This window comes from Artemia franciscana, chromosome 5 (assembly GCF_032884065.1).
Source record: "Artemia franciscana chromosome 5, ASM3288406v1, whole genome shotgun sequence".
NCBI lineage: Eukaryota > Metazoa > Arthropoda > Branchiopoda > Anostraca > Artemiidae > Artemia > Artemia franciscana.
The window spans coordinates 57,483,838-57,495,753 of NC_088867.1; the positions used below are offsets into that span (position 1 = coordinate 57,483,838).

The following is an 11,916-nucleotide window of genomic DNA, read 5'->3' on the forward strand; positions in this document are numbered from 1 at the left end:
ATTTTCTTTCCTTATGGAAGGGAAGGGGAAGTCTACGATTATTTGACGTTTTCATCTTTTGTGGAAGAAGAAAGCCTCCCAAGAATTTCAATATTGTCGATGTACCTTAGAAAATAATTCTTTTTTTTCACTTATGTTCAAATGAAATTAAATTTGGGAGGAAATACGAGGTTAAAGTATCCTTATTTGTGTTGATAAACGGAACCTCCCGGGGGGGGGTTACAAATTGAATTTGGAATTAAAGTCTATTAATTTTGAATCAATGTTTGTCTAAGGGTTCTAAGGGTATATGAGATGTCACCTGTGTCCCTATATGATATTGTAAGGTTCCCCGTATGCCAATGACTTCAAAAAAATATACGACAAGAAAATAGAAAGAATACGTAAATTGAAGAAATTTAAAGAGGACAGTCTGCCCAATAGCCCCCATAAGAAAAAGTTAAAAATGGTGTATGCTCCCAAGCCCTAGAAGGGTCAGCACTCTTAATATGTAGCCTTATCATACCCGTTGGGTCCGAAAAATGAAAACATTTACTAAGATGAAAAAAAATATAATGAACAAACCATATTCTGAATAAAACGAACATAATAGCAAAAATCAAAATTCACCATCAAACAGTTCGCGGTAACGAACTGTAGTAAGGAGCGACCCGACTCAATAGTAACCGAAACTCTACAAAACAGAATTTTGATACTGAAATATACATTGGAGATGAATGGAGTTCGTCCGAAATGAGGCAGACTCTGTCTCCTGACCATGTGCCTCTGGATATGGGGTTTCCCCCCTAACTAAACACTCCGATCAGGACGGCCGCAACCTCATGTGGCGGGTGGAGCCCACCCCGGGAATCTCAGTACCTAGGTTTAACCTAGCTCTAATCAGATTCCAGGGATAGGGTCGGTTGGGCTAGCGACCCTCTACCCGAAAATTAAGTGCTACGAATGCTGACGACGTCAGACAGACTGACAGACTAAACCTTATGGACCGAACAGCTACCTGGAATGTCTTGACTCTGAATGTACCTGCGTCAAAAAACCTACTCTCTGAAGAACTTCGCAAGAGCAAAGTGTCAATTGCAGGTATTACAGAAACCCGTCTTACCGGAAGCGGAGAAGAGCGAATAGGTAACAGTGACTCATTGCTCTGGTCTGGAGGAAGCTCGAGAAGGAATGGTGTTGGCCTTGCACTAAATAGCCTTACAAGAAAGGCCTTACTTTCACACGAAGCTGTATCTGACAGATTAATGAAAGCCCGCTTTGGACACAAGAATGGCAAGATGACTGTCATCAATTGCTATGCCCTGACCGACGATTCTGATGATGCGACTAAGGAGGATTTCTACTCTGCTTTGTACAGATGCCTTGCAACAGTACCACCCATGATATAACTGTTCTCCTTGGTGACTTTAATGCGACTGTGCGCGATGATATCCCACTTGATATCGAATCACTTCGAGGCCCTTGGCTCACTTAATAGAAGCGAAGATCTCTGGAAGCATTTTTAATTGCAGACCAGCAAAGCAGCACAACTAGTGCTTGGCAAGAGGAGTTACCCAAAGAAATCGTGGCTAACTAATGAAACACTGCAAGTCATAGAGCAAAGACGGAAAGCAAGACTTCTTGGGGACATGGCCACATATCGAAGGCTCAATGGAGTGCGGAACAGACTCATTCACCGGGATAGAACCCAGTTTGTTGCAAGGAAAGCCGATGAAATTGAGCTAGCTGCAAAAAAGAAAGACATGGGCAGCCTATTCAAGCATCTCCGAGATCTCACTGAAAATAAAACTCCCACCTTGGGTTCCATCCTGCCCAGCGATGGTGCACTTCTTTCTGATGAAGGTTCTTGTCTTGAGCGGCGGAAGGACCACTTCTGTTCGCTCCTCAATAATACTAGTTCGTCTGTGCCTCCTAATGATAGTCCTAGCCAACCTTGCGGTCAAAGACCTGGAACAGATGCTCCTCCAGATGAACCTTTCAGCCCCTCAGAAATTGGACTTGCTATACAAAGGCTCAAGAATAATAAAGGTGCTGGTATCTGCGGCTTAAACTCAAAGCTGCTAAAATACGGAGGTTCTGCAATGCTCCTGTTTCTAAACACCCTATTCTCTACAATCTGGTAAACAGAGATAATTCCTGAGGATTGGCGGAAGGGTGTCATCACCCCTTATGGAAGAGAAAAGGCTCAAGAAGCGACTGCTCCAACTACCGGGGAATAGCCCTACTGTCAGTCCCTGGCAAACTGTTTTCAATGGTCCTGCTGGATCGATGTCGGAGCATCATTCGAAAAATCCGGCGACCGGAGCAAGCTGATTTTATGTCGTTTAACAATCGTTCAAGAATCGTTTCTTGATGATCGTTCAACAATCGAGCAGATTTTCACGATTCGACAAATAGTAGAGAAGATCACAGAGTTCCGACAGAAAGCATTTATTGCCTTCGTTGACTTCCGTGCTGCATTTGACTCAGTCGATCGAAAAGCTCTTTGGTGGATTCTAGAGTTGACTGGCCTACCCGAGAAATATTGCAGACTTCTCAAGGCGCTGCACCATGGGACGGAGAGCTGTGTACAAGTAAATGTTCGGCGCAGCCCGTTCTTTCAAATCACGTCAGGGGTGCGCCAAGGATGTGCAGTGGCCCCAGAGCTCTTCAATGCCATTGTAGATTACTTAATGACAAAAACCACTTCGCGTCTCAGCTTTGGGCTTAAATTTGGAGATCATACCATCACAGATGTTGATTTTGCCGGTCCTAGAATGTTGAGAGAGAGCTCATTTTAACGGAAATTAAAAGTTCTTATGCCCTTTTTAAGTGACCAAATAAATTGGAGGGCAACTATGCCCCCTCACACGCTCATTTTTATATGTCTTTAAATAAATATATCTTTGAGGACAACTTAATCCTTCAAAGTCCCCGGGAGACGGGCTGCAAGTTATGAACTTTGCCCATTGTTTAAATATAGTATTGGTTACTGACGAAGTATAATGACTTTTTAGGTTTTTTTCTGGTGGTGTGGGGAGGGGGGTGGTTAACGTGAGAGGATCTTTCTATGGAGGAAATTATCATGGGGGATAAGAATTTCCATTAAAGGGGCGCTTAATTTTCCAGGATTATTTAAAACAACAATGAGAAATGGCCTTCCTGGTTCAGGGGTCATTCTCAAAGAATTGGAGCAAAATTCGAACCTTAGCGTAAAGAGCGATGTATTGACGAGGGGGCAAACCCCCTCATATACGTAATAAAAATATACGAATATAGAAGTTTGTTGCATAAGTTAATTTATAAGTTACATATATTTATTACTGATAAAAACGTTCACAAATAAAATTAAAAGTTAATGGCCTTTGTAAGTACACAAAAAAATTGGAGGGCAACTAAGCCCCTTCCCCACCCCTTTTTCTCAAAATCACCCGATCAAAACTTTGGAAAAGCCGTTTAACCAAAAAAAGTAAAATTAATATACAAATTTCGTTTTAATTATTCATAAACGGTGAGCCAAAATCAAATCTTCATTAAATGAAAAATGCTCAGAAATTAAATAATAAAAAAAATTTCCACTGAAAACAAGGAGCAACATTTAAACTTAAAACAAAGAGAAATCATTATGTATATGAGGAGGTTCGTTTTCTCCTCAATACCTCCCTCTTTAAGCTGAAGTATTTTTAGTAATTTCAAAAGAGCTATTTATTCTAATTAAACACTCTTTGTGGTTCAATGGTCATTCTTGAAGAATTGGAACAAAATTCAAACTTTGGTATAAAGAGCGAGGTATTGACGAGGGGAAGAGCCCCTCTCTCTCCATATATGTAATAAAATATAGGAATATACAGGTTCGTTACGTAAGTTAATTTGTAAGTTACTTATATTTATTACAAATAAAAAACGTTCATAAATAAAGTTAAAAGCTCTAGTGGCCTTTTTAAGTATCCCAAAAAAATTGGAGGGAAACTAAGCCCCCTCCCCGCGCCTTTTTTCCTCAAAATCGGCCGATCAAAACATTGGGAAAGCAATTTAGCCAAAAAAAGTAAAGTTAAGAGGCAATTTTTTTTAATTATTCATGTACGGTGATCTAAAATCAACACCTGCATTAATTCAAAAACGTTCAGAAATTAAATAAAAGAGTTGTTTTAACTGAAAGCAAGGAGTCACATTAAAGCTTAAAACGAACATAATTTATTCCGTATACGAAAAGGACTGTCTTCTCCTCAACGCCCCGCTCTTTACACTAAAGTTTGAAACTCTCACAACTCTATATATATGGATAAATATGGGCTAAATTTCACTATAACGATATATATGGGCTAAATTTCACTTGACAAAGTTGAGTCGCTAGTGTTTACTCTCAATAACCAAAACCAATTTAGGACTTGTCATCTTCATTTGTATTGGTATTATCTTGTATAAAAACAAGTAATACTTTGGATCCTTCAAACAGTTGTGTTCCCTTGGCTCAGCTATGGCTCAGCCTTTGCTGCCTAAGATGATCAAAATGTTGTAAAACCACAAGATTGACTTTATACAGTCGTTGAAAAAAGTATACAGCTTGGTGATTGGCTTTGGGTAATATTGAATTATAACTATACGAAAAGGTTTAATATATTAGACTTAATAATACTTACTTCTTAATAATAATACTTAATTCCTTGCTAAAGATTCTCCAAAACTAAACCCTTTGAAGAAAACCGGCACGGGTCCCAGGAGAATGTTCCAGGAGATCAGATCAGAAAATGAACTCCTTCAGAATTAGGCTTCTTTAAGTAAATTGTTGGAGATGCTTGTGAATAGCCCTTCCTGTGTGAATGTTTGATGTGTAAATGTCGAGAATTAAATGGAATTCTGCTTAAGCTATTTTTAGTCTGTTTTGAGAAATAAAACTTTTTACTTTTTTTAATAAAAATTTACAAGGTTTGATTAAACTGGGCTCACTAGTTCGCTTTACTTGAGTTATACTAATTATAAACTCATATTTTCCGTTTTAACTATTTTATGTAGCTTGGATGTTACTGGGATGATTTTCAGTCGATGAAATTTTGCAGGGGCTAAATTTTGCTTGGGTCTAATTTTTGTGGGTTTAATGTTTTGTTTTTAGTCTCGAGTTCTGAATTTTACACTTGCTGAATAAACACTGCAATGATTTATTTTATTTTTTCTTGGGAAGGGACTACTTTGCTCTCATATACAAAATAATTTTTGTTCGTTTTATGTCTTGATGTTACTCCAGTTGATTTCTTTTATTTAGTTTGTGACAGTTTTCAAATATTTCCGCAAATCTACCCCCTTGTAAGATTCATTCAGGAAAGGTCTCCCACAAACTTTTCCTCCTATTTAAAACTCTTCGCGTGGAAAATCTCCCACCCCCATCTCCTCTCCACCCTAAAAAAGATAATAATTTTTACCAATAAAAAATATTAGGCTATATGTGAACAATGGACTGATTAAAAAACTTAAAACCCTTTCTTTGCAGAATATGGAAACCAAAAGAAAAAATGAACCGACAAATTTGAACAGCTTGATTTATTTTTTTTGAAATACTAAGAGAAAATGTAAAACAAAAGTAAAGCCAATTTTTTTAATCCAGAAATTATCAGGAAAAAAATATAGCTCAAAATCGCTCAAATTTTGCCAGTTAATCGTGGTTTTTTGGGTGTAGTAGAAAAAAAAGTATTGGTTAAGAATTATCACAATCAGCCTTCAGAAGGCATAAAACTATGATAAAAAACAAATGTTCGCTTAGGATTTGAACTCTTGAACACCTGACTACGGAGGGTCATGTCGACACCAAAAAGCATAGCTATTATGCTCTTCAACTATAGTGAGAAAAACGGCTATCTCAAAATTTTGATCGGACCGGAGAAGTTTTTTAAACTGAAAAAAAGGAGCAACATTAAAACTTAAAACAAAAAGAAAATAATTACGTGTATGAAGGGTATTGCCCCCTCCTCAACAAGTTGCTTTTTACGCAAAAGGATTTGAGTACTTTTTAAAAAGCTTGCTATTGTTCTAATTAAACGACCCTTGTGTTTCACGAGTTGTTCTTAAAGAATTGTGACAAAATTTAAACTTTAGCACAAAGAGCGAGGTGTTGATGAAGGGACAATCTACTTCATACACGTAATACATTCTCTTCGTTTTGAGTTTTAATGTTGCTCCTTACTTTCCACCGAAAAAAAACTTGTTTTTTAAATTTAATTTCTGATCTTTTTAAAGTAATTTCAGGAAATCTCGCCCCACTTCCATTTAGAAATCTCCCTTCCCACGAGGATATCCTCTAGACATTTCACTCCCGGTGAAAATTTAACCCAGACAATTACCCTTAATAACTCTACGCATAAAATTGAGACGGAAAAGAGAAAGCAAGACATTTAAAAATAATTTTGTATAGGAATTCCAGCAATTTCCCCCAGTGTATAATTTCCCCTGACGAGTTCATCCACTGGAAACTTCCCTCCCCATACAAAATTCACCCGTGGAAAAACCCAGCCGAAAAATCCCCCCATTCGAAAACGTATACATACTTCACAATAACAAATACTATGTGTAAAAATGAGCAATATTTATGACTTATAGACCTTTCCCCTGGGGCTGTGTGGGGTCGTGTTATATCTAAAGATATAGTTATTGAGCTTTTTAACTTTGATGAGCAAAATGGCTATCTCAAAATTTTGATCAGACGACTTTGAGAATAAAGAGGCGGAAGAGTGGGCCAGGGCGCCCTGCAATTCTTTTGATCACTTAAGAAGAGCACTAAAACTTGTACTTTTCACTTGAATGAGTCATCTTATGATATTCTAGGGCCACTGGGTCGATACGATCACCCTTGGAAAAAAGAACTAACAAATAAACACGCCTCCGTGATCTTTCTTCTGGAAAAAATACAAGATTTCCACATATAGGAGCTTGAAACCACAACAGTAGGGTTTTCTGATACGCTGAATCTGATTATGTAATTTCCATTAACATTCTATTACTTTTAAGGCGTATTTCTCCCTTTTTTCGAAAATAAGGCAAATTTTCCCAGGCTCGTAACTTTTATGGGTAAGATTGATTCTATGACTTTTAGGGTGGGTTTCCTCCTTTTTTCGAAAATAAGGCACATTTTCTAAGTCTGGTAATTCTTCATGGGTGTGATTAAACTTGATGAGACTTATACATTTAAAATCAGCATAAAACTCCAATTATTCTAATGTATCTATTGGTATCAAAATTTCGTTTTTGAGATGTATAAGTCTCATCAAGTTTAATCACACCCATGAAGAATTACCAGACTTAGAAAATGTGCCTTATTTTCGAAAAAAGGAGGAAACACACCCTAAAAGTCATAGAATCAATCTTACCCATAAAAGTTACGAGCCTGGGAAAATTTGCATTATTTTCGAAAAAAGGGAGAAATACGCCTTAAAAGTAATAGAATGTTAATGGAAATTACATAATCAGATTCAGCGTATCAGAAAACCCTATTGTAGAGGTTTGAAGCTCCTATAGGCAAAATGTGGAATTTATATTTTTTTGCCAGAAGAAAGATCACGGATGCGCGTTTATTGTTTTTTGTTGTTGTTGTTTTTCCCAGGAGTGATCATATCGCCACAGTGGTCCTAGTATATTGCGAGAGGGCTCATTCAAACGTAAATTAAAAGCTCTTGAATCCTTTTTATGTGACAATAAATTGGAGGGCAATTAGGCCCCTTCCCACGCTCATTCTTTCCCAGAGTCATCGAATCAAAATTTTGAGATAGCCGTTTAGTTCAACATAGTCGAAAAATCTAATAACTATGTCTTTGAGGACGACTTAGTCCCCCACAGTCCCAAGGGGAAGTACTGCAAGTTATGAACTTTCTCCATTGCTTACATATAGTATTGGCTATTAGGAAGTTTACACCCGGTTTCAGGAGGGATTTTTTTCTGGTGGGGGTTGAGGGGCTCAGGAGGAGGGGTTACATTGGATGATCTTTTCATGAAGGAATTTTTCATGGGGGAAGAGAATCAGAGAACATGAAAATTCAAAGCGAACGGAATTTGTTACGTATATGAGGGGTTCACCCCTCTTCAATACCTCGCCCTTTACGCAAAAGTATTCTGGTATTGTTAAAACAACTATCCATTCTAATTAAACGACCTTTGTGATTCAAGGGTCATTTTTAAAGAACTGGAACAAAATTCAAACTTTAGTGCTCCTGTTTTTATTTATATATTTGATTATTTAAGTTTAGTCTTATCGACTAAAGGCTACCTGTCTGAAAAAATTGCCTGATCTTCAAAAAAAGGGGGATAAAGGCCCTAAAAGTATTGAATTATAATGAAGATCACACGATCAGATTCAGCGTATCAGAAAACCCTACTGTTGTGGTTTCAAGCTCCTATATGTGGAAATCTTGTATTTTTTCCAGAAGAAAGATCACGGAGGCGTGTTTATGTGTTAGTTCTTTTTTCCAAGGGTGATCGTATCGACCCAGTGGCCCTAGAATATCATAAGATGACTCATTCAAGTGAAAAGTACAAGTTTTAGTGCTCTTCTTAAGTGATCAAAAGAATTGCAGGGCGCCCTGGCCCACTCTTCCGCCTCTTTATTCTCAAAGTCGTCTGATCAAAATTTTGAGGTAACCATTTTGCTCATCAAAGTTAAAAAGCTCAATAAGTATATCTTTAGATATAACACGACCCCACACAGCCCCAGGGGAAAGGTCTATAAGTCATAAATATTGCTCATTTTTACACATAGTATTTATTATTGTGAAGTATGTATACGTTTTCGAATGGGGGGATTTTTTGGCTGAGTTTTTCCACGGGTGAATTTTGTATGGGGAGGGAAGTTTCCGGTGGATGAACTCGTCAGGGGAAATTATACACTGGGGGAAATTGCTGGAATTCCTATACAAAATTATTTTTAAATGTCTTGCTTTCTCTTTTCCGTCTCAATTTTATGCGTAGAGTTGTTAAGGGTAATTGTCTGGTTTAAATTTTCACCGGGAGTGAAATGTCTAGAGGATATTCTCGTGGGAAGGGAGATTTCTAAATGGAAGTGGGGCAAGATTTCCTGAAATTACTTTAAAAAGATCAGAAATTAAATTTAAAAAACAAGTTTTTTTTCGGCGGAAAGTAAGGAGCAACATTAAAACTCAAAACGAAGAGAATGTATTACGTGTATGAAGTAGATTGTCCCTTCCTCAACACCTCGCTCTTTGTGCTAAAGTTTGAATTTTGTCACAATTCCTTAAGAACAACTCCTGAAACACAAGGGTCGTTTAATTAGAACAATAGCAAGCTTTTTAAAAAGTACTAAAAACCTTTTGCGTAAAAAGCAACGTGTTGAGGAGGGGGCAATACCCTTCATACACGTAATTATTTTCTTTTTGTTTTAAGTTTTAATGTTGCTCCTTTTTTTCAGTTTAAAAAACTTCTCCGGTCCGATCAAAATTTTGAGATAGCCGTTTTTCTCACTATAGTTGAAAAGCATAATAGCTATGCTTTTGGTGTCGACATGACCCTCCATAGTCAGGTGTTCAAGAGTTCAAATCCTAAGCGGACATTTGTTTTCTATCATAGTTTTATGCCTTCTGAAGGCTGACTGCGATAATTCTTAACCAATACTTTTTTTCTACTACACCCAAAAAACCACGATTAACTGGCAAAATTTGAGCGATTTTGAGCTATATTTTTTTCCTGATAATTTCTGGATTAAAAAAATTGGCTTTACTTTTGTTTTACATTTTCTCTTAGTATTTCAAAAAAAATAAATCAAGCTGTTCAAATTTGTCGGTTCATTTTTTCTTTTGGTTTCCATATTCTGCAAAGAAAGGGTTTTAAGTTTTTTAATCAGTCCATTGTTCACATATAGCCTAATAATTTTTATTGGTAAAAATTAGTATCTTTTTTAGGGTGGAGAGGAGATGGGGGTGGGAGATTTTCCACGCGAAGAGTTTTAAATAGGAGGAAAGGTTTGTGGGAGACCTTTCCTGGATGAATCTTACAAGGGGGGTGGATTTGCGGAAATATTTGAAAACTGTCACAAATTAAATAAAAGAAATCAACTGGAGTAACATCAAGACATAAAACGAACAAAAATTATTTTGTATATGAGAGCAAAGTAGTCCCTTCCCAAGAAAAAATAAAATAAATCATTGCAGTGTTTATTCAGCTAGTGGAAAATTCAGAACACGAGACTAAAAACAAAACATTAAACACACAAAAATTAGACCCAAGCAAAATTTAGCCCCTGCAAAATTTCATCGAGTGAAAATCATCCCAGTAACATCCAAGCTACATAAAATAGTTAAAACGGAAAATATGAGTTTATAATTAGTATAACTCAAGTAAAGCGAACTAGTGAGCCCAGTTTAATCAAACCTTGTAATTTTTATTAAAAAAAAGTGCAAAGTTTTATTTCTCAAAACAGACTAAAAATAGCTTAAGCAGAATTCCATTTAATTCTCGACATTTACACATCAAACATTCACACAGGAAGGGCTATTCACAAGCATCTCCAACAATTTACTTAAAGAAGCCTAATTCTGAAGGAGTTCATTTTCTGATCTGATCTCCTGGAACATTCTCCTGGGACCCGTGTCGGTTTTCTTCAAAGGGTTTAGTTTTGGAGAATCTTTAGCAAGGAATTAAGTATTATTATTAAGAAGTAAGTATTATTAAGTCTAGTATATTAAATCTCTCCGTATAGTTATAATTCAATTTTACCCAAAGCCAAACACCAAGCTGTATACTTTTTTCAAGACTGTATAAAGCCAATCATTTTACAACATTTTGATCATCTTGGGCAGCAAAGGCTGAGCCACAGCTGAGTCAAGGGAACACAACTGTTTGAAGGATCCAATGTATTACTTGTTTTTATACAAGATAATACCAATACAAATGAAGATGACAAGTCCTAAATTGGTTTGGGTTATTGAGAGTAAACACTAGCGACTGAACTTTGTCAAGTGAAATTTAGCCCATATATATCGTTATAGTGAAATTTAGCCCATATATATCGTTATAGTGAAATTTAGCCCATATATATCGTTATAGTGAAATTTAGCCCATATATATCGTTATAGTGAAATTTAGCCCATATATATCGTTATAGTGAAATTTAGCCCATATATATCGTTATAGTGAAATTTAGCCCATATTTATCCATATATATAGAGTTGTGAGAGTTTCAAACTTTAGTGTAAAGAGCGGGGCGTTGAGGAGAAGACAGTCCTTTTCGTATACGGAATAAATTATGTTCGTTTTAAGCTTTAATGTGACTCCTTGCTTTCAGTTAAAACAACTCTTTTATTTAATTTCTGAACGTTTTTGAATTAATGCAGGGGTTGATTTTAGACCATCGTACATGAATAATTAAAAAAAATTGCTTTTTAACTTTATTTTTTTTGGCTAAATTGCTTTCCCAATGTTTTGATCGGCCGATTTTGAGGAAAAAAGGCGCGGGGAGGGGGCCTAGTTTCCCTCCAATTTTTTTGGATACTTAAAAAGGCCACAAGAGCTTTTAACTTTATTTACGAACGTTTTTTATTTGTAATAAATATAAGTAACTTACAAATTAACTTACGTAACGAACCTGTATATTCCTATATTTTTATTACATATATGGAGAGAGAGGGGCTCTTCCCCTCGTCAATACCTCGCTCTTTACACCAAAGTTTGAATTTTGTTCCAATTCTTCAAGAATAACCATTGAACCACAAAGAGTGTTTAATTAGAATAAATAGCTCTTTTGAAATTACTAAAAATACTTTAGCTTAAAGAGGGAGGTATTGAGGAGAAGACGAACCTCCTCATATACGTAATGATTTCTCTTTGTTTTAAGTTTAAATGTTACTCCTTGTTTTCAGTGGAAATTTTTTTTATTATTTAATTTCTGAGCATTTTTCATTTAATAAAGATTTGATTTTGGCTCACCGTTTATGAATAATTAAAACG

General features: G+C 36.3%; 2 protein-coding genes across 2 annotated transcripts; both read left to right on the forward strand.

Moving 5' to 3' along the window:
* Window positions 1-980: 980 nt before the first annotated feature.
* LOC136027773 (uncharacterized) lies at window positions 981-1,388 on the forward strand. Its single transcript, XM_065705235.1, has one exon. The coding sequence runs from the start codon at window positions 981-983 to the stop codon at window positions 1,386-1,388; it is 408 nt and encodes a 135-aa protein (XP_065561307.1).
* A 240-nt stretch (window positions 1,389-1,628) lies between these two features.
* Window positions 1,629-2,123, forward strand: LOC136027774 (uncharacterized). Its single transcript, XM_065705236.1, has one exon. The coding sequence runs from the start codon at window positions 1,629-1,631 to the stop codon at window positions 2,121-2,123; it is 495 nt and encodes a 164-aa protein (XP_065561308.1).
* The last annotated feature ends 9,793 nt before the right edge of the window (window positions 2,124-11,916 follow it).

Excerpts from the sequence above, each read along its gene's own strand:
- LOC136027773 (XM_065705235.1), top strand. The coding sequence starts at position 981 with ATGGACCGAACAGCTACCTGGAATGTCTTGACTCTGAATGTACCTGCG.
- LOC136027774 (XM_065705236.1), top strand. The coding sequence starts at position 1,629 with ATGGCCACATATCGAAGGCTCAATGGAGTGCGGAACAGACTCATTCAC.